The 22,622-nt window shown below is 43.4% G+C and overlaps 1 protein-coding gene across 2 annotated transcripts; it reads right to left on the reverse strand.

Moving 5' to 3' along the window:
* Window positions 1–75: 75 nt before the first annotated feature.
* On the reverse strand, window positions 76–22,078 carry COPG2 (COPI coat complex subunit gamma 2). Of its 2 annotated transcripts, none has more exons than XM_074869642.1 (24): window positions 21,974–22,078; window positions 20,735–20,787; window positions 19,903–19,983; window positions 18,944–19,015; window positions 17,692–17,771; window positions 16,783–16,858; window positions 16,261–16,353; window positions 15,028–15,114; window positions 13,822–13,979; window positions 13,012–13,145; window positions 12,233–12,300; window positions 11,421–11,609; window positions 10,463–10,558; window positions 9,822–10,065; window positions 8,494–8,569; window positions 6,636–6,739; window positions 5,623–5,748; window positions 4,844–4,906; window positions 4,585–4,724; window positions 4,050–4,221; window positions 2,962–3,059; window positions 2,092–2,230; window positions 1,596–1,694; window positions 76–600 (listed from the first exon to the last, which is right to left on the reverse strand). In XM_074869642.1, exons 1-24 carry the CDS (start codon window positions 22,008–22,010, stop codon window positions 470–472), a joined length of 2,616 nt encoding a protein of 871 aa, XP_074725743.1. In that variant the 5' UTR covers window positions 22,011–22,078; the 3' UTR covers window positions 76–469. The 2 variants fall into 2 exon arrangements, with proteins under 2 accessions (XP_074725743.1, XP_074725742.1); XM_074869641.1 differs by having other exon boundaries at window positions 2,962–3,080.
* Between the last annotated feature and the right edge of the window lie 544 nt (window positions 22,079–22,622).

Consider the following 22,622-nt stretch of genomic DNA (forward strand, 5'->3'; position numbering starts at 1 on the left):
CCCTTTAGGAATAAGGGGCTTCTGCTGAGTAAACAGCCATTATGGGCTATTTTTTCTGTACTGAAGCAGACAGAATTAGAACAAAAAATTTCTATTTTATTAACAGTAATTCATATGAATTCCACCACTTGGACCAGTGTTTATTTTCTGTTAATAAAAATCAGTTTTGACAAAAGTCTGATTCCATTTTCTTACCACCTGCATCTTTTATCTTCCCTGCTCTACTGCAAGTGGCCAGAGATGCAATAAGTTAGACGGGAATGTGTAAGTGACAACGAGGGAAGGGACACGGGAAAGGCTCAGCACCAGCCAGTCACTATTGCCACTACTGTAACATCATACAAAATATTTACCAAATTGAGGAATAAAAACTACATGCAGAAGGACAGACAGGCTGCTTGATATCTGGTAAAATACCCAACCAGTGCTTGCAGAGGAGGTTTCCACCACAGTCGACGTGCTGTAAGACTCAGCCTACGGAAGCCAGGATGACATCTACGGGCGTTTCTTCCTTGCTCCTAACTGTCACCTGCATGGTGACCCCGTCTCCCAGCGCAAGCCTGGACCTCACCAGCACGTCGCAGCCGCCTCTGTATACACCTGGGGACAAAGCAACAGTTCAGAGATTACTTTAAGAGTGGCTCAGTGATCTAGGCCTAACCCAGGAGCCAACAACTTCGTGAGTCCAAGACAGATTCAGCCTACGGCCAGTTGCAGAGAGGGGGAAAATGACAAAAAAACCCCCCAAATCCCAAAAATCCCCTGAGCTCTTGAGGTCAAGACTGATGATAACATATACTGTCCTAATGAAACAGACCTGCTGGAGGGCTAGGCTGATTTAAATAGGTAGAAACCAGAAAGTGGCTAGCTGAAGCTCGCTTCTGGTTTGAGAAGGCAACACATACCGTAATTCTGCTGTGCCCTCGCCGTTAAGGGAGGAATAATCCTCCTACACTTCTACTAGCGGGCTTGGAAGCAGCGCTCCTGGAGGTAATTCAGAGCCCAAGTCAAGCCACCTCCAGTCCCACTTCAACACCACTACACAGACAGACCCGGGGTTACCAATTCTACCTCTGAAATAAATTAAGATCTGACTCTTCTGTCACGCTCACGGCGGTTTTGTTTTAATAACTGCAGCAAAGTTTTGTAGAGCACTTCACTGCCAGGGATTGCACAAAACTGTAAGCTTGGACCACAGGCACCAAACAAGAACTTGTGGGTACTGTGGGCCAATTCAGGATGTGTCTCTAGTGATAGGAACTTGAAAACAAGATGGTCCTAGGAACCCCCTTCTGAGATAACCTCAGGCAAGGAGTTTTGTTACATGTCTGCTCTGGAAGTTCTTCATTCAGAAGATTCACTACTATTCCCTTAAATAAAATACCTCAATTCCAAGAGACACAGCCTAGTCAGAGTACACCCACGACAGCGGGTTCCAAGTTAGCACCAGCTGCATTCAACTCGCTGGTTCACCTCAGCTTTCTACAGAGAAAAAAACTTCTGAAATAAGAGCAGAAGGTCCTAACCCATTTCCCTTCATTAGTAAAAATCTGTGGGGACATGGAAACATCGAGTTCAGTAGTGTGAATACTTACCAGCTAAGTAGAGCGTGTGAGAATTTTTGTTCTCTGGCACTTTATCTGATCTCTCACAAGGCTGCATGCCCAAGAACTTGATGATGTTATTGACAGCTTCTGCATTAGAGATTGAAAAAGAAAATGACCTCCAGGTTGGTGCCAGGCTTTCTGTCAGAGCTAGTTTGCAATTAAAGACATTCTCTAAGCACCCATTAACCATTTTCATTCATTATCTTGATTGCAGCCCCACCAACACACCTACTTGCCACGTCCATCCTGCTGTTTTAACAGCCCAGGAATGCAGCCTGACCTTCAACCAGCCTCAAGCAAGAGCACTGCCAACCTTCCGCTCACGGTAATCCCAACATTGCAACACAAAAACTTGCTGCTGGGACATAATGCCACGACGGAAGGCACCAAATTCTCCTCCTACCACACTAAATATATCCTCAGCATGGCAGATTTATGAGGATTACTATGTGGGTCACCAATAAATGAGGAGAGATCATCTCACCATCAAGGGTTTTAATCGAACTAAGTGCAAAGGTTTCTTCTTTCTCAAAGTCATCTCCCACTTCTTCCCACGCAGCTGCGAAGTTAGGCTTTAAAACCTTCTGAATATGATCAGACACGGTCACCTCCAAATCTTCCAACTGACAGAAAAGCAAGGGAGATTTTTCAGCTGCCAGTTACAGAAATGATCCTCATCTTAGAAAGAAAAAGACAGACAAAGAGAGACAGCAGCGTTTTGCCAAGACGACTCTGGCACGCCTGGCTTTAATTTCAGAAGCACACAATAGCATCTAAAAAGCAGAGAGGAAAAACAGTATTTATGCTGGTCATCTGTAAAACTTAAAAACATTTACACAAAAACATCTGTGAGACCAAAGAAGCGCAGAAAATGGGGCAGTCACTTTGTGAGTTAAAGCCATTTTAAGCCCATACTGGGCATCTGAGGAGAGATTTTTCAGAATCCAGAAGGAGCCTTTACTTCCTCCAAGCCCAAAAGACAGGCACTTTCCTGAGATCTGACTTGTATTTCAGTGATTGAGAACACAAACACAATAAACAGAAGTGCAAATGCTTGGGGTGGAAAGATTGGGCCACAGTTCTGAAAACAGACTGGAAGTTCTTCCTTCCTTCCTGTCTGTCCCCACAAATCTTATCTCCACAGAGCACTAAAGCTAAGCTAACTTTTGGCAGAAGAAAGGTTTTGGGGAAGGATCTAAGTTACAACTACAGCATTTTGGAAACGGAGTTTCAGGCAGGCCTGTCATTCTCTCCTACTGGCTTCAGATCTGGAAGGAAACTGTCAGCCCAATGGCCATGTGTATTCAGAATCAGTGACAAGAAAAAAAAAAAAAACAACAAGTCCTGAACTTACCACATATTCATCGTCATAGCCATCTTCTTCTGGCACGCCTGTGTTTGGGTCACAGTCTCGAACAGTGAACTTCATTGTGCAACTGAAAGTACAAGCAACTGAGGGAGGAAAGAAAAAGCCTGTATAGGTTAGTGGTGCAATTTCTTCTGCTTGAGCCCTCGCTTCCCGAAGAGAGACCGGAAAGAACGTACGTTAGCTTTGCCCCAGAAGATACAGACGTGGCCGTGGTCAGAGCACTGTGCAACTTCTTATAAGATCTCCCTCCAGACTTTAAGACAGCGGCCAAAGGAGGATCTCGGGAGTATGCCATAGTGTAACAAGCACAGGCTCACTGACTCGCAGAGTGCTGCGGCGAGATTCACTCAGCATTAGCTACCAGGAGAAACTCTGCAAGGGTTTCTGACAAGTGGATTACGATCCAAAACCACAGTTCAGGGAATTTGGACTAGTTCTAATCTTTCCTGGTATTAAAGCAATAACCAAGAAATCCACCTGCTGACAACCTGAGTCATCTTAAACCAACTGCAAATCCAATGGAGTTTCTTTTTAAGTGTGAATAATAGAAGTAAGAAAGGGAAGTTTTATGCCCAAGAATATCCCTTATTTCTACCTTTCATAGCTGTTTCTAAATCTCTAAAGAGAGGAAAAATTGCACTCATCAAATATGTAGAGGCCCAAACTACTAATTTTTTTTTCCATTTGCATTTTCCTTTTACTGATGTTGTTCTTGAATACTACCAACAAACACCAGTGTTTTCAAATGTGCTCCTGTCACTGATTCAAGGTAGTAAATTCTGTTTCCTCTCTTACCTGCATGCTCTCCAATCTTCTTTAACATCCCATTTTTAATCATCCAATACCACTCATTATTTTAAAACTGCATGTATTATTTTGTAAAAAGCATATATACTATTTTGCACAAACACAGGTTCTATAGAAAAACCAGCATGTCACACATGAGGAAAAACCCGTGCTAGAATCTCAGTATGCGCTTGCCAAATCTCACACCCTAAACATTTTATTCTGTGTTCTCCAAAAGTTTCATTTGAGGGATTTGTCGTGCAGAACTACTCCCTCCCAGCAGATACCTGCAGTGGGGTCATCCTGGGGAATCTGGACAAGGGTGTAACACATGCCCGGCTGGTTGTAAGCCAGGCTGGGCGCTGGGATGCAACAGATCACGTCGTAAGCGTCTGACGGCTCCATCTGCACAGTGACTCTCTCTAACAGCTGATCATTTAACGTGTTTGTGCAATCAAACTGCAAAAGAAGAAATTGAAAAGGACTTGAACATAGAAGAAACAATTCTAATCAAGAATTTTCCCCCAAATCAGCTACAGTAGTCCACAGCATACATCCTGCACGTTTGATCAAGCCTGCTGTTCTCACTGAACAGCTTTTCCCTCCAATTTCACTGGAATTCTTTAACAGATGGGATCATAACCCCCATCCTTTTTTGACTGTTGAGGCAAGTGGCACACGCCCTCTTAACTCAACCTTGCAAATCCCTTCAGAGAAGCTGTCCTCTCCAGGGCAGAGCAACAACACTGCTTACACTACACCCAGGCATCATTAAGGCCCAACTCCTATTGCACCCTGGCAAAAGCGTGTAACGTCTCTCACCTGGAAAACGATGTGATTTGTGAACACATGTTTAATACAACGAACAAAATACTCTGTTTCCGCTTCTGTGAGCTGCACTGGTTCTGAAGACTTGAATAACAGACCCAAGTTCTTAAACTCTGGAATGGCTGCCAGTTGTTCTGCACAGAAAGGAAAAAAAGATGACAGACACTTAGTGACAGCCTTGTTTATTGGCCACAGACCTGTGGCCAATCCTCCCAACAATTCAAGCGCTGGAGACCCACTGATCTTCTCCTACCTTGAAATATGTCCTGACGTGAAGGAGCAACTTTCTCAGGCTTGCTGGTCACTAGGGCAATCTCTGTGATGAAAAAAAGCAAAGATATTGTGCTGTCAACTACACCATGCAGGAGTTTCAAATGTTGTTCTATTTCCACTAGAAATTCCTTAACTTGTAGTGTTTCACACATTCTGCTGCAAACCATTGCCAGACTGGTTCCTCACACACACACACAAAAATATCTTTTCTGCAAGACAGTATTGGATTGTAAGGAAAGAAGAGGAGAGATGTTTGAGTAATGATGAAGAAACCACACTTTAGTCCAGAATAGCCAGCAAAAGAGCTGGAAGAACAAGGGGAAAAACAAACCAAATCAAAACAAACCTTTTCTTAAAAAGTTGCACAAAGTCAAAATGCAAGAATTGCGCAAGAACATGGAAGAAAGCCAGTAAAGTGACTAAGCGCTTCTGGAATGTACTATTTTCAAATATTTATGAACTAATAAATTCTGATTATGTACAAACTCCTCTCTGGAAACAAGATCAACAAAAGAAATAATGACATTCTTGCCAATCCATATTTCTTTGGAAGAAGGCTGTCTTCCTTTATCTGTGAAGGATTGGGTAGGCTTGCTTCTGCAAAGCCAGTGACACCGTAACCTGTGGGGCTGAGCCACCTCCAGTCTTGGCCTGACCCTACGAGGATGGCAGCCAGTTTACAGACATCAAGTGTCATTATGGCAACCTGAACGCTTAGAGCTGCACCTACAGCTTATTTAAATGAAGCCTGAGTGTTACCTGCTTTCTGTTCAAAGATTGGTGCAGTAGCCAGTGGAACTGTTTTCATATCAAAAGGTTTGTCAGAAGGCTCCAGGGTATACTGGTGCAGGGCTTTCTCCATCCCAGGAACAGAGACGGTCAACCCTGCAAAGCAGAAGCACAGGTAGAAAAAATTTTAATAGCAGCAACTGCCAGAGGCCTCCAGGCACTATGATACAGGCTTCCCAAACGAACAGTGCAAATTTTGGCTTGCCCACTGCACCAAAAGCAGTAAGATGGCAGAGTCTGAAAAAAACTTATCTGTGTCTCATTACCTCCCTCAAGATATAAACCAGGAATATTATTTAAACAGCTCTTCTCTGTAGTCTGTCTGTTGGTTCACACTGCAGAGAAAAGCTCTAGTGAGGAATCTATCAGCTAGATAGATATGGTTTGGACTTTGGCTAATAAAAAGCTGGTAGAAGCACTTAAATTTCTCAGTAAACACAAAACACACATGCTAAGTACTTCAAGATACTGGATAGAATAAAAAAACTGCTCTGAAGATGACACAGGAAGTTGCCATTCCAGAAGGTACTGCAGTCTAAGCAGTCCACTCAGGAAAAGTCCTCTTGCAATAGTCTTAAATATGTTAAATATTCTGCTTGCATGAACTTTCAACTACAAGCCATAAAACATTTTTATAGCCCATTCTGGCAACAAGATTGCCATCCTCATTTTATAATGGAGGAGGCGGAGGAAAGATTAAGAAAATTGCTCAAGTGAAGGAAAAGGCAATGATAAAAAAAGTCCAACCCATACTCCTGCTCCACTTCCTAGAAAATTCTTCCCATATTTTGCTAAATCTGCCATTCTCAGTTAGCACAAGTGCTTTGCAGATTTGCAGGCTTGGGCCAGAAAAACCACACAGTTCTGTCCTTTCTAGTTATTCTGCCTCAAGTTACACTACAGAAAACTATTCTTACGGCAGCAAAGCCCACCCGTAACACAGGATGTGAAATAACAGCTCAGGCTTCTTTTTTATTACTGACCGTTAAAAATATAGGCAGCATTCAGTGCTATCTGTCTCTGCTGCAGTACGTTCAAGTAGAACGTTGCTCTGTCCCGAACTTCGTCATCACTGTCCATCATGCATCTGTTTTGGGGAACAAGAGGACAGCAGTCAGCCAGCTCAGTGCTAAAAACAGCACCAAAAAGATTGGACTCGATACTGCAATGAGAGTCTGAGCTCCCTCAATAGATTTCCAAATTATGCAAAAAAGGTGTTCGTACAACACAGTAATTGAAGTTTATATGCAAGCGTCACATCAGAAAACTAAGATTAAAGGAGGTGTGTATGTGAATTGCTAACACCATGCACCCTTGCTAAATTATAAAATATACACCTGCATTTTATGGCTAGTAATTCCAATAGGCACCATATGGTTGCACCTTTCCTTTTTTTTTTAAAGCATTCTTCCACAATAGAACAAAAGCAGAAGAAACACACAGATTACAAAAATAAACATGTTAAGGGTGCTTTCTATTTCAGCCTGAAAAAATGGCTGTGTGCTCGAGTTTTTCAACTATAGCAAGTGGTTTATATAGAGAGAGTCCCTCTCCTTCCTGGCAACTTCCCTCCCTCCCCACATCGCTCAAGTCACTTCTCACAGTTGTAATTCGCTTGCGCGTACATTGAGGTTGCCTTCTGCTCAAGCAGTTCATAATCTGAATTATTCTTCTCCCCACAGAAGCCAGACATGGCACAGGTTTACACCGTAGTGACAAGAGAAATGAAGAACATGGTATTTATGGTACCGACAATTTAAGGAGGCTGAATGGTTTTAACAAGAGACACGAACCTGTGAAGTGGTAACACCTGAGATCACTACTCAACTGTACACAGAAGCTATTTATGAGTAACATGGAAATACATTTTCTTGCTTCAAGGGATGCAAAAGAAGTACTAAACTACTGCAGATTTATTACCCACTGAGGAATGTTCTCAGACCAGATTACAGAATCATAGAATCATCTCGGTTGGAAAAGACCTTGAAGATCCTCCAGTCCAACCATTAACCTCACACTGTTCCCAACTCCACCAGATCCCTCAGCGCTGGGTCAACCCGACTCTTCAACCCCTCCAGGGATGGGGACTCCCCCCCTGCCCTGGGCAGCCCATTCCAACGCCCAACAGCCCCTTCTGCAAAGAAATCCTTCCTAAGAGCCAGTCTGACCCTGCCCTGGCGCAGCTTGAGGCCATTCCCTCTTGTCCTGGCGCTGGTTCCTTGGCTCAGGAGACTCATCCCCCCTCTCTGCACCCTCCTTTCAGGGAGTTGCAGAGGGCCATGAGGTCTCCCCTCAGCCCCCTCTTCTCCACACTAAACCCCCCCAGTTCCCTCAGCCGCTCCCCATCACACCTGTGCTCCAGACCCTGCACCAGCTCCGTTGCCCTTCTCTGGACACGCTCGAGTCATTCAATGGCCTTTTTGGAGTCAGGGGCCCAAAACTGAACCCACTCATCAAGGGGCGGCCTCACCAGTGCCAAGCACAGGGGTCAGATCCCTTCCCTGTCCCTGCTGCCCACGCTATTGCTGATACAAGCCAGGATACCATTGGCCTTCTTGGCCACCTGGGCACACTGCTGGCTCCTGTTCAGCTGGCTAGCAATCCACACTGTCAATTACCATTAGACATTTTCATGATTAATCACATCTTTCATTTGCTTATCTCCAGCAGTGCTGCGCTCCCTCCAGCCAGGAAGGAAAGACAGAAGACAACCAGCCATCTCCCAACTCCTCACCTGACAACCCCAGTGCAAGTTCTGACCCAGTCTGACCTTGCTTCTGTGGAGCCAGACCACCCAGTGTCACCAACAAACTCAGCACATGCCCAGCCATACCCACTCACCTTTGCAAAAGCACCAAGATGCTCGGAAGAAGATTCTCGTTCTGGGCACCAAACTTTGCTAGCGCACTTACAGCAGCTAGAGAAGAAAATGGGAAGATCTCAGAGGTGCTCAAGCGACAGGCAAATACATTCTCACAGTCAGATTCAAAGCACTGTGCGTACCATTGTCCTGAAGTTCCAATTTACACAGTTTCACTTCCACACCATAAACCTTCTAGTTATGGAAAGACTAAACTACTTCTATATTCTCAAACGGAAATAGTTTTGTGGCAGGGAAAAACAGAACAAGATCAGCTTAACAGCCCTGCAACTCTGTTCTGAGAGAACTCTCTATCAGATAAGGTTAGTTCAAGCTCCACAGCTCACTGCAGTTATCAGCCCCTCTGCCATTAGCTGTAGCTCACACCCCCAGAGAAATCTGTTTTCCACACACAAGGGTGAGGAGTGTCCAGTGGCAACCAGGGCCAGACTGCACCCTGTGACTTTGTAAGGAGTTGAAACCCCTCAGCAACCACTCAGAGCTGCCTGCCCAAACTAATCTCATTTCAGCTCAGCATCAGCTTGAAGAAATTCCATGTATAGAAAGAAGAAAAAGCTCTATAAGGACGTACAAGCTTATGGCCTTGGCAGTTAAAAAAGAATCCATGTTTTCACAATGACAAAGTTTCTAGACAGTGTACGCTCTCTGGGGGGTGCTCTTCATGTGCTCCTAGGTCACAATTAGGAAACTGTGACCAAAAATCAAATGCAATCTGGATCATACTATATTTGTGAGCTTGTTTTGCTTCCTCTCTCCCAGTAGTACTTCCTCTTCTAACAGGCAGGAGATCAAGCTGATGCTGACATCCCTCCAAATTCAAGCCTCAAGCATGAAAATAGGCTGAACACCCTAAAGGGTTTGTTGTAAAGGCTCCACAGGAAGGAATTATCAGTCTGCAACATGCTTCCAAGGAAGAATCCTTGTCTTGTGGGGGGAGATTTCCATGGAGATGATAGACTATAGCAGACAATTCTGTTAAATAGGGAACTAGCAGCATCCCCTCCTCATGTATTACCTCCTGCCTTCTAGGAGACATACAAAGAAGGGACTAGAAGCTAATATATTGCTTATGTTCTGTGAAGCAGGACCACCAAGGGCTGATGCTAAGATGATATGAGGAGTTTAAACACACTGCAGGATAAAAAAAATTATAGCTAATGTACAAAGATCTAGCTCTTCACAGTGCCTGTGGAGCAACCATCGTCTCTCATCCCCAAACTCAGTTTTGGGCTTGAAATTTCTAGCAGAGCTCAGATATGAAACCATCAAGCATTTGAGCTGAACTTACCGGCCCTCACAGCCTCGTTCTCCAGCACCACCCTGTTGAATATGAAGCGGATGTACTTGGACGGGGACGGAGTCCTCGGCCCCTCTTTCCCGAGGAGGTGCAGGATCTTTGTGGCTAGGACAGTGTGTTCGCAGTCTTCAATGAACTCGCAGAGGTGAGCCAAGCCTGATTCCTTACTCTCAGGATTCTCCTCGATGATGCTGATTATACAGTCCACAATGGCTCGCTTGTACTCAAAGCCACCCTGGGAAAGGGAAATCAAGGACACTGACCTGGCAGGCAGAGCTCAGACCGCAGCGCTGCTCAGTTCCCCTCACGCTTCAATTAATTCTTTCCATTGAGGAAAAACAAGCATTTGTACATAAAAAGAAAAGAGAAGGAGTGCTGCATGACCAAACAGGGTCTTCCCAGTCCCCCCTGACCCATACAGGCACATCATCTGAGCACCTCTTTAGCCCAGGTTTTGATGTACCGGCTCTAATTCATAAGCACATTTCAGACAGGTCTGACCCACGAGATAAACAAGGTCTTGGCCATCAGTCAGGCCCCATCACTGCTGCGCACCGACAGATGACAGAAGAGACCCTTCCTATCATCAGAGCTACCTGTCAATAACTGCACAAAGAAAGTTTCACACATACATCATCCCTGAGCATGTTGGAGAGGAAGGTCATCATGACGCTGTGCTTCCGCGGGTACTTCTGGCACAAAGCACTGATAGCCTGTACTACCACTACCTGCAAAATGACAGAGAAGGATGTTAGTCATGTGCATTTATTTTTCTATGAAAAACACAGGCTTCTCACTATCTCAAGTTGTCACCTTGGTAGATTAAATTCCTGTAGAAGGATAAAACCAGGCAGTGCACTGTCAGCGTGAGTGTGTTAACAACCCTGGGCTAGCACGCTGCAAGACCTGGCTCTGCTAGAGGGATTGTATTTAGGACAGACTACGTTAATTCAAAGGCCTCCCCTCCCTCCTTCTGCCCAGTGATGATCCTCACCTAAGCCTACCTTAACTTGTTGCATTTTGTCATTAAAACTCTTTGCAGTTTTAAACTTGCCTAATACTTATTTCCTTTTCTCATAAAATCAAGAACTTAAGACCGCTGTACACTAGTGGACATTGACTTTGTAGAGACATGCTATGCTCCTCAAGGTAACTCCATGGTGTAAAAGGGACAGCTACAAGTGAACTACCATCCTTAACCAAGTTATTACCCCAGTTCATAGCAATTAAATTTGACAAACTAGGTAGAAATTTACAGCTCACACTGTTTCCTAACTGTGTATCAAATTGATCAGAAGAGTTAAAATCCCTCTTCCTCTCCAAAGAGGCAACCAGAAGGCAGTACAAGGTTTTGCAGGACACTGCACAGGAGCCAGGAATCCACAAACGACATTTATCCTTTCTTGGAGTGATGGGAGGAAATGACAGAGTCTAAGTTGGAAAGCAGAGGACTACACCTTTGGAATTTCAAGCTGGCTTTGCTCTATCCGACTAACTCACTGAAGTATTAACAAATGGGAAAAGCTTCATAAAAACAAGAATGGGAGAAAAACCTGCAGCTGGAAAGAGCAGAGGCCTCCAATGCCACACCTTAAACTCATCTGATATTTCTGACACGAAGGAAGAGATCTGTTTCATGAGCCTGTCTACACTGCTCTCACTGCCTGTCTTCAGCAGCGTGGTGATGGCGAGGGTAGCGATACTGCGGTTGGAGTCAGTGATGAGGTTTTCCAGGTCCAGGTTGCAGGCGGTGACTGCAGATGGATGCTTCATGGCCACCTGTAAAGGAAACGATTCCAAAATTATACAGGGGGGTAATAACATCCTACAACTCAAAGTTTTCAATGGGGCAAGAATTAAATCCATTTTTTATTTGTATTTTTTCTAATTACCGCTCTGTTCTGTAAGGATTGCAACTAAACCTACATCATATGACTGCTGGCAAGATGCCATCAAAGCTCAGGTTCTTTTGTTTCAGCGTTTCAAATGAACTGTAAGTTACAGCTCATGGGTTTGACAGTCACAAACTGCTTCCGTTGCGGTGTGCAGCTTTGAAATCAGAATGTTATCTCCTTCACACACGTCCTATTCACACTTTTTGTAGTATTAAACATCTGGAACTCTGCTTCCTTACAGCTGAAAGCTCACAAGTTATCCAATCACAGCTTGGTATAGCCCTGTGATCCAGAAATGAACAAAAATAGCTTGAGTGTAGAAAAGATTTCTGTCACACCGTGAGATCTGGCATGGAAAAGGTAATTCTCCAGCATGGAGTATTTCCAAATACAGTAATCACCAGAGCAGTCGCTCTACTTTAGGTAACACAGCATTAGGCACTGAAGTCTGGCCTCCTCTGAAGCTCAAATATTTATGCTTGTTTAGAGGGTTTTGGAAACACTCACTTTATTAAGGGTCCGTACAGCTGCATATCTCAAGACAGGTTTGGGAGAACTACAGAAGAGCTGCAGCACTGAAAAAATTTAAAAAAAAAAAAAAAAATCAAAAGAAGTAACTCACAACAAAACATTACAGAGTAGACACTGTTTAACAAAACCCGGCTCCCAGTACTGCAATTCCAGGCCCCTGTAATGTCTGGGGAGCAGAAGGCGAGAGCCTTCCAGGTGAGGAAAGGGAAATTGCCTTGTGCCAGCACTTTGATATTGAGAGGTGCAAATAGTTTAGTCTGAATTCACCACAGAAAACCAGATACGGTCTTTTTCAAAGAAACGGAATAGAGAGGAAAGTCTAATGTATCCCATTTCAGCTACGTGCTGCTAAATATTCATGCAGCTCCATCCATAATTTATCACTCGCTCCACAAGCAAGTTAAAAATAACCTCCCATTTTTCATCTTATATCAATAATAGGTGGTTTGTGTAGTCGCCTGTGGCACATCTGTGCTCCTCTACCTTCCCTCCCACCCCAACTTCCTGCAGCTGGAAGAAGGCAAGAATCGCCCCGTGTCACCTCTAGAGCCCATTCTCTAAAGCTCTGGATGAAATGAGGAAAAGGGATCAATGTGCTTGGAATCCAGAAAGGGATCCAAAAAACCCCTAACCTGGGAACAATCAGAAAATTCAGATTTTGAGCCCAGTATTTTAGTTATACTGTACTGTCTTTGATGTGCTTTACCACCCTTTTTTTCAGCTGCATTGGTGGTACAAAGGACTCTGTGACCAACCTGAAACAGCCGGCGCCAGCTCCCGGGCTGTGCAGTTTGGGAGATGGATGATTGCAGAAGCAGCTTCGTAAATAACCATTTCATGCTTATTCCGCAGACAGCTCTCAATGAAGTCAAAGAGTGGACTTTCATGGCTACAAACAGAAAACATTTCACAGCGTGATGCTGAATTACATACAAACCACTAACAGGACACTTCTGAGAACTGGACAGAAAGCACAGCTAATGTACCAGCTTTCAGGTTTCCTACACCACCATATCGCTCGACTCATACCTGAGCTCTAAATTTGCTATTTATTATTATTCTATTCATCTTTACATTATCTTCTTCAAGCTAGAAATGCTGCATTCTAGAAATAAATACATTACTATTAATCACGTATCACAAAAATCCCCATTTGATAAGAGAATTTTATCAGGAGCTGATTTTCTCAGATAACTATACCCTCCTCTGCTGGTATGAGAGATCAGGAGAGATCCTGTGGTTTATATCCCCACAATATAGGTAGATCCTTATTGCGTTTGGAATGCATCTCGCTAGACAAAGTATAAAACATCTCCAGAGATTATTTTGCAGTTTTAATCCTACTCTCAGCGAAATTTTGGTGGTGTGGTGCCAAAACAAAAATCCAAACTCTGCCACACGTACCACCACTCAGTTCAGTCTAGCATTCTGCTTCTACCTGCTTTTTATTTTTAACACTGCAGTTCTGTGTGTAGATTTCCACAAACTTTAAAAAACGCAAATTTCCTAGCTACCATTTACCTCAAACTATAATTAGTTTTTGTAATTCACATGCTGCCTCTTACCCCTCTTCAGTTTCCTTCAAGAGTTTGCTTGCAATTCGGATCAGCATGCAGTAGGCAAACTGGGATTTCAGTCCAGATTTAGTGAATTTATTCAGCATCTTGGAAACCGCAAGGCGATCATTTTTTCTAAGGTGATAGAGCAGCCCCAAAGCATGATACTAGGAAATCAGAAACAGAGATGTGCAGGTATTGAATACACACTGCAGTTGGGAAAGCCAGGATGTAAGACATAAGAGGGCTAATAACCGCTGCTTCCTAGCAGAAATACCTTCTAACCTCAAACGAGCTGAGTTTCCTGACAAGTTACAAAGATCTGCAATATTTCCTTCCCCTTCCTGTCCACCAGAAGAGAGCCTCAACATATTTGTGAAGATCAAAAGATCTACAAAGTTAGTTTACTCCCTTTTCTCCCCATTGTGTCAGAACTGCAAAGGCTTCAGCTTACTAAATTATACTGCACGATAACGCTTGCATTTCTAGTACACTCAACATCCCAAGGCCTTTAAATGACAGCTGACCTTACAAAAATTCTCAAGGCATTTATGGTGAAAGTACAAAAGGAACATTTCTAGTCGCTTACCAAGTTGTTTTGGGTTTTTTTTCTGTAAGACTGATTCGCAGTAAGACGTAATGAAGCTGCTAACTGGGCAAGAACAAAGCTGATTTTACAGACTTGTTTCTGATCGTTAGCCTGTAACGCTGACTGAACATACAGAATACTTTCATTTCCATAACTTTGGAACATTTGTGCAAAGATTTTGCTAATACGGATATCTTACTGATATTTGGGCTAATCTCTGTAGCACATGGGTCCTGTAGCACGTGGCAAATTTTCTGAAGCCAAGACATGAGATGCCGATGTTCTGGCAGTCAGTGAGATAATTTAAGTGTTTTGAAAATTCAGATTCAAAGCCCTTCTGCAACTACTGTGAAACAGTCAGCAGCATCCCAGCTATCCGAAGGTTAGCAGGGAAAGGGCAGAGGACTGCGCTTAAAGAGCCAGCTCTTAATTACAGATCTTGCACTGGGATCATGGAGAAACTTGTAATTTTTTGAAACAGTTGTTTCCCTCAAGTCACAATTCTTGTTTTTAAAAGAATAAGGGAAAAAGGAAAACCAGTTACTTTTTCTAAGGTTATCTTAAGAACTCACAGAGTACCATTAAAACCCTGTAGAGTTTCCTGGGGCAACCACCCTCAAACATACCTGCACCATGATGTTGTCACTAGAAGCTGCTTCTTGAGCTTCGTTGATCCACCGTTTGACTACGTCATAACTGATCTTCATCATATGCTGGAAGAAGCCACAAATTGAGACTGCAGACAAACTAACATTAGAAGCACAGTGAAGTACCATGAGCCTTGTTTTCAGTTTTAAAGTTTACAGACTTGGAGACGAGCTGGGGCTTTGCTGCATACTACAGGTAACAAAGAATAACTCTCAAATATATGGTTTGTATGGATGCACTTGTTTCAATAAAGAGAATCAAAAACTCTCCGAGTTACTTTTATGTTCAAACAAGACAGAAGACAGTACTAGGACAATTCACCTGCCTATGGTTGGTCCAGCAGGAAGACTTCAGCTCTCAGTGTTAATACAACTTTGTTTGCACCCTCAGGGCCCTAACATAGGCTCTACTCCACCTCATCAGCTGGACCTCTTGTCTCCTGCTCCGCCTTCTCGATTTACCAGTGCAGCCAGTCTCTTTATCCTATGCACCCATAAACCACTGGTTTTTTCTTACATTGCAGTCTCAGACTACCATGCTTTCACTATTCTCCTCTTTAATAAAAATATTAATCTAACAAGATCTTTCCCAGCTTTTTCTCATAAACAAGGGAGCAGAAAAACAGTGACCTTCTTCATCTTGCCCTCCTACTGCATATCAGCAAAAAGAATCTTGAATTGCAGTCTTATCAGAGCAGCAATTCCATGGATTTGTTTTTTGCAGAGCACAAGGCAGACTGCTTTTATTGCCTGTTACAGAACTCACACGCTCTTTCAGAGTCATCAGTGTTAGTTCTACAGCACAGAACAGGTTGTTTCTACTCACTCTCACCAAGCTGATAAGCACTTTCACAGTTATCAGTGTGCTTCATTTTCCAAACCAGACAAGGCCACTCCCCAGAGAAATTAATGTTCTACACCAGCTGCATAAGGAGGTGACTGAGCGTTTTGCACTTAAAGTTATTATAACTGATGTACTCTAAAGCAGGAGAATGTTAAGGAAGGAGTTTGTGAAGGCAGTCTGCTTGAGAGGAAGGAAACTCCACTACTATTTTTTGGTTATTTTTTCTGTGAGGAGATGAAGTAATCTCAAAGGAAATGGATATGAAGAAAGAAAAAAACAAAGGCCAGGCAGAGTTATAAATGCAGCGGACTAGTCTTCCCAGCCACAACACAATGCACAGATTTACAAGAATCTACTGCTTTACTTACTAAGGAAGACACCAGTGCAGAACTAGACACACTGGGGACTTTGTCCACAATGGCTTGCTTCATGTATCTCTCAATGGCTTGTAACATCGTACCCTGTGAAAGGGAAAAAGAAAAGTGTTGATACTTTGGAGGCAGAGCATAAAAGCAGTAGAAGGCAAAAAATATACACACAGCACATTCAAAAGGCCCTCAGAAAAAAACTTGTGCTAATTCTGAAAAAGCATAGTTCTGCAAGGGAAAGGAGTACCAGCTGCACAGTCCTGAAGGTTCAGTGACGGGATCCAAGTCTACAGCAAAGCAATCTCAGATCAGAAACCAGAGCTCCGAAGCTCCTGTCTTCTAACTCCATGTTTACAGTGCTACAGCTCCACAGAGCTCCTGATATCTGCAGAGGGCTTCAGCGCAGTCCTCCCTAAAGCAGCAGTTCCATTACTACTATAAAAATACACCCTGCGAGAGTCATTTTTCTATTTTAAATGCACTCATCATCTCTCCCACAACAGTGATGTGATTTGTACTTACATCGGTGATCCTGCAGAGCGCTCTGATGGCCGGGCCTCGGTATACATCCTCCTTCCCTGTCATGTCTTTGGTCAAACTAAAATAATCAAAAGACACCCTGTTAACATTTCTTTAGTGTCTTGATGTCTTGATTCTTTTGTGACAATCACCTCCTCTCATTTAGCTGTTCTTCCAGCTGTTACCACATAACTGCTAAGCTCTAGTATTGGCTAGAAACGACCTCTTAATAATTAGCTGTTTGAAAATTATTAACAACAGATTCTGTGGAAATACAGAACATTACAAAATGCATAGTCTGTAATATTGCTTTGCCATAGGCCTGGTTTACTTAACAACAACACTAAGAAGGACAATGGCTGAGCTCATTGTAACACACAAAATTTTGGTTTAGATAATAGTGAAGTTCAGTTTGCTGAACAGCTTTAAAAAAATATAAAATAAAACAATTGCTTAGTACAAGCCACAGACCCAATTTTTGCCCTCGCAACAACTGTAATGTCTATTCTGTAGCCAAAAAAATTGATATTCAGTTGAACTGAACTGAGCTTTGCTCTGCTCTTCCCTAACTGCTCTGACAGCGAAGTGAAACAGAAATCACAGCCTAAGCTTTCACAAAACCATCAAGCACCAAGAATTTAAAGAAACCAAACAAAACCAAGAAAACCAAGCAGCAACCGACTGATAAACTGCAGGCAAGTCTCTTGCTTTTTTTAGAAAAGCCTAATAACACAGGAGGAAGAAATTAACACTTCATATGGTGACACATACTCTGTATCATGGAACAATTTGTCTTCCCTTGCTGTATCCTTTAGCATAATTACAAAAAACCACAGCAGCTAAAACAAACACATTAAGATGGAGCTACTTATTTCAGAGCTCCAGTATTGTGTTTTCTGTAGGTTCTATTACCTGCTCGTGACAATGATGACATCCTCAGAAATATTGGCCATCTCTTTGATAGTAAGGTAACACATTCTTCTAAGGGTTTGCTGTGAAAGTGTATTGCAGAAAACCATTAAACTCCACAGCAATCATGAATAAACACTTCCTATAAGTTTTAAAAGTTAATTAGAAGTTAAATATTAACTTCAAAAATTAAATAAGCTTTTAAATAGGGCATCCTCTTTCCCCATTTCTATACAAAGCTACAAGCACACAAGTAAAACCATGTTTGGAGACTGGATAACAGCCTTACTCCCTGTTATCAAACAAACCAGGAGAAGAATAAGAGATATAGATCTTATAAAATGGTAAGACCAAAAAATAAATCCACATGTTAATTATGAAAGAAGTGATACATCATGTCTGTATGCAGAAGCCTCCCAATTATCAGTTAAAAGCTTTAAAAATAACTTCCTCTCATCTATTTGTTACCGTAAAAGAAAAATAGAAATATGCAAAGAGCACTGGCACTTTAGTTCTTTGACAGCAAATGATGTATTTACACTTAAAAAAAAAACCAACCTACTTTTTAAGATGTGGATACGAGAAAGGCCTCAAACACCGTACTTCAAAATTTTCATTCCACCTTTAAACAGTTACACATGCAACTTTCCTCAGCCAAATCTCTAAAAACCTGAAGTGCTAGTTCGTTTTTAACAAAAATTAATGAGACACTTCCCCGAGTTCTTACACTGTTTGAAAAAGAGATCAGAGAAGGACTTTACATTGGGGAAAGTCCAAAGTTTAATCCAGCATTTTTAGGATGTTCTCATCCCTCGACTCCATGCTGATTCATCAGTAGAGCAAGTTGTTCTAGGGAATAGCAGTATTTGATCTACAGGCAACTTTTAAATTCTATTTTGAGTTGAGCAGATGGGGGTTATTTGCAAGTGTAAGAAACAGTCATAAAATTATCCCGATTTGTATATTAATATACCAATTTGCATATTAAGTGATCACTCACATTCTTTACAACAGTAATTCAACTCAAAAAAAAACAACAAGCAACACACCACCAAAACCAACCTGCAGAAGTAACCATGTTATTATTCAGTCATTTGTTTCCAAACCATGAATTACCTTCAGCAAGTACTTTGCATGCAGAGCTTATCCTCTGAGGTATTTGCCTCACCCTCCTCCCACATCCCAATATCCAACTGTTTTGTCATTACTGCAAATCCAGACAAAACCAGGGAAGCAGCAAGTTGTAGGTACTTACATCATTAGATTGAAATAATCTGGTCATTGCAAAAAAAGCTTCTGTGGCTTCAGTGGTTCCAAAGTGTTCACCCTGAAAATAGCATAAAAGCAGCGAGAGAAAAAACACCATCATTATCGAGCCACCTCCACCTTTCAGTCCCCACTTGCAATACCTACTCAGACACAAAGAATCTTTTCTCTGAAGACTTTTTCTTGTGCGAGAAACAGTCCCTCCCTCACCGTGTGTCTCCTGAGGAGTACATGCCAAGTTTACCCCTATTATCTACTTGGTTTCAATATAAATGCTCTTCACAGTGGTACATAATGTCTGGTAGAATAGTTTGACAAGTAGCCTGTGTTCCCTCTTTTGACAGTGTATTGGCAGTTGTTTTTGTGTCGTGCTTGTTAACCAGAAGGATCCCCTTGCTTAGAAGGGATCTGCTTAAAGATGACTGGTGCCAATTAAGATTGAAGAGCATAGGACCCCCCCCAATTGATTGTAACTCTATGTTAAATACTGCCTGACGTGCAAGAAACCTGATCTGTGTGGATACCTAAAGAAAATCTCCTTCCTTATGACGCTTCCAACTTCTCCCCAAACGAAGACATCTTCCACTTCACCACTTCCTGGCCTATGTTTTTACCTCACCTCACTTATTCCTACTTTAACTGGGCAAACACAAGTGGCTTTTGAATTGCACAGTGCTGTGGTGATCACAGACCAACCAGCAGCTCTCACTTGGCATGCAGAAAAAAAAAAAAAAGTCTTAAAAGCTTCAATGACACATACCTCACTCGCCTTAGTGGCAAAATTGGAAGGGATAGCATAACACTACAGCAAAACCACTCCATTTCTGATGTCTGCAAAAGCTACTTCCCAAATCTGACAGGAAGAGGTATAAGACTTTCACACGGACAATTATCAGAAATTAGCCTCAGGAACATTCATTCTGGCTGGGAAGAGATGATAACAGTTACCTGGTTCAGCAAGTAAAGGATCTTGGTAAGGATGTGCAGGCATCTTCGTGGATTTATAGGGGTCTCATTAAAGATACGTGCCTACAAACACACAGCATAAATACCATATTACAGTGTAACCCAACAATAATAATTTCTCTTTCACCATAAAAAAGTAAAGCAATTTGTTTTCAACTAAGCAGCTTATAACTTTTTTCATTCTAAAAATGTGTCCCAACGAGTGTACTCCTGTCATTCGGCTCATGCATGTTTAGTTTGCTGGATGGGCAGCAATCTGAACAAAGGACAATAACTTGGTTTACCATCTGGAACGAGCAAAAATAGTTTAAAATAAAAGTGTAACAACTTAATTCTTTCTGTAGCATCTGTAGCCCAAACACTACATAGCACTAGTCTGCAGGAACACAAAATTGCAATTACTAAGTTCTTACTTATAGCTCTTTGCACCCACCAAAATTTCCCATTATTTAACCACACGTTCACCTCATCATTTGCAATCATTCTCGGAGTACACAAAGAGAAGCAGGAAAACCTGTTACACTGTACGTCGAACGAGCACAGGAAAACAGGCAGACCACCTCTTCAGAAAGAGCACACTGAGATCCTGCATGTCCACACGGAAGGCAGAAGCCACATCTAATCTAATTACCATAAACCCCTCAGAGTAACTTGATATGCACTTAATTTACATATCCTGTGATTTTAAACTAACTATACGAATTTAGCCATTCACATTTTCCAAGAGTTGCACTGTAAAACTCCCTTAAGCTGCTAACGCTTCCTGAAGGAAAAAAAATAGAGTTAAACAGTATTAGACTATGATGATTCATACCTCCTGAAGTACAGCACTCTTCTCCAAATGCTGGAAAGGATTAGAGCCACTACCTGAGGAACAAAAAAGACCTCAAAATTAGGGAAATGCATTCTTCACAAAACCCAACAGAACTGAACATGCAGGAACAGCCCCTAAACTTTATAAAAACACCTCAATGCTACCGTGACATTCCTCTTGGAATAACTGATGTTCTCCATCAACAACTTTGAATTCCCTTTCTTAAGTTGTATATTCAGAATTACAGAAAAAAAAAAAAGCAGTGGAGTACTTGCAACATAGCTGGAAAGTGAGAAAGAAGAAAGGAAATTTGTCTTAATACTCTCTTTACATAAAACTATTTACTTGTTTTTTTTCCTATTTTTATTCCTTCAGGCACAGAGCACTGAAGACATCAGGACAGAGCTAAGTATCAGGATCTGAAATAGAAGTATATCGATCAATGCACCACTAAAACAGGCTACTCAGCAAACAAAAAGAGCCTGGCTGCTGCATATCACAAAATCGTTAATACTAGACCATACTGTAACTTCTCAGCCTTTTAACAGCCCAGATCCAGCCGCTGAGAGTAGTTAATTTCTTGGAAATGACACTTCTCTGTCAGCAGCATACAGAGACCAGCCTTCTAATCCACATACACAGCGAAACCACCTCTCGGAGCCACCGTTACAGACACATAAATCCGTCCAAACCCTCGCTACTGCTTCTGACCCTCTTCCTCCAGCAGTAATTTTTCATTTTCAGTTCTCACATCCCAAAGACGCAACCACTCCTGACACACAGTCCAAACCACAAAGTCTTGCGTGTGGGGACGGCTGCTGTCCCGCTACCGGCCAAAGGAGCGGACCCCGATCAAGCCCTGCAAGCACCGCTCCTCCTCACCACACAGCAAGGGCGGGAAAAGGCTACCAGCTGCAGCCCACAGGCTTGCGGGGAACCGGAGCCCTCCGAGCGTGGCCTCAAGGGCCCGGGGCGGGCCCTGCAGCCCGCGGACCATCCTGAAAGGACGAGGGGAGGCTCCAAGGGAGGCCAGGGCAGGGGAAAACAGGTGGAACCTTCTTTCTCAACGGTCGTTACCCCCCCTCACCTCAGCGGCCGTTACTCCTTCCCTCACCTCAGCGGCTGCTACAGGCCGCAGCACACGCTGAGCGCCAAACGATCCCTCCCCTCAGGGCCGCACCGCCATGCCCCCCCCCGAGCCCGCCCCCGGCTCCCTCCCCGCCGCCGCCAGCCCCGTACCGGACTCCTCGTCCTTCTTGTCAAACTTCTTAATCATGTCGCCGCCGGTCGCCCCCCTCCCTTGGAGCTGCACCGCCGCGGGAGCTCCCGGCGGAAGGTCCGCCTCCCCACCTCCATCTCTGCCATCTGATTGGGCTGCGGTGCTGTCACTCAACTCTCCGAGCACCTAGGTGGGGCTGGGCGCCATCCGTCCCTTCAAGCCACGCCCCCACCCCAGCTGCTGAAGGGGCGGGGCCGAGCCGAGGTGAGGGCGCGTCTTAAAGGAGCCGCGCCGCCATTTTGTGAGGGGGTGCTTAGCGTCACAGAATCCCAGAATCATCTGGGTTGGAAAAGCCCTTGAAGATCCTCCAGTCCAACCATGAACCTCACCCTGACCGTTCTCAACTCCACCAGATCCCTCAGCACTGGGTCAACCCAACTCTTCAACCCCTCCAGGGATGGGGACTCCCCCCCTGCCCTGGGCAGCCCATTCCAACGCCCAACAACCCCTTCTGCAAAGAAATCCTTCCGAAGAGCCAGTCTGACCCTGCCCTGGCGCAGCTTGAGGCCATTCCCTCTTGTCCTGGCGCTGGTTCCTTGGCTCAAGAGACTCATCCCCCCTCTCTGCACCCTCCTTTCAGGCAGTTGGAGAGGGCCAGGAGGTCTCCCC

This window comes from Strix uralensis, chromosome 5 (genome assembly GCF_047716275.1).
Source record: "Strix uralensis isolate ZFMK-TIS-50842 chromosome 5, bStrUra1, whole genome shotgun sequence".
Taxonomy (NCBI): domain Eukaryota; kingdom Metazoa; phylum Chordata; class Aves; order Strigiformes; family Strigidae; genus Strix; species Strix uralensis.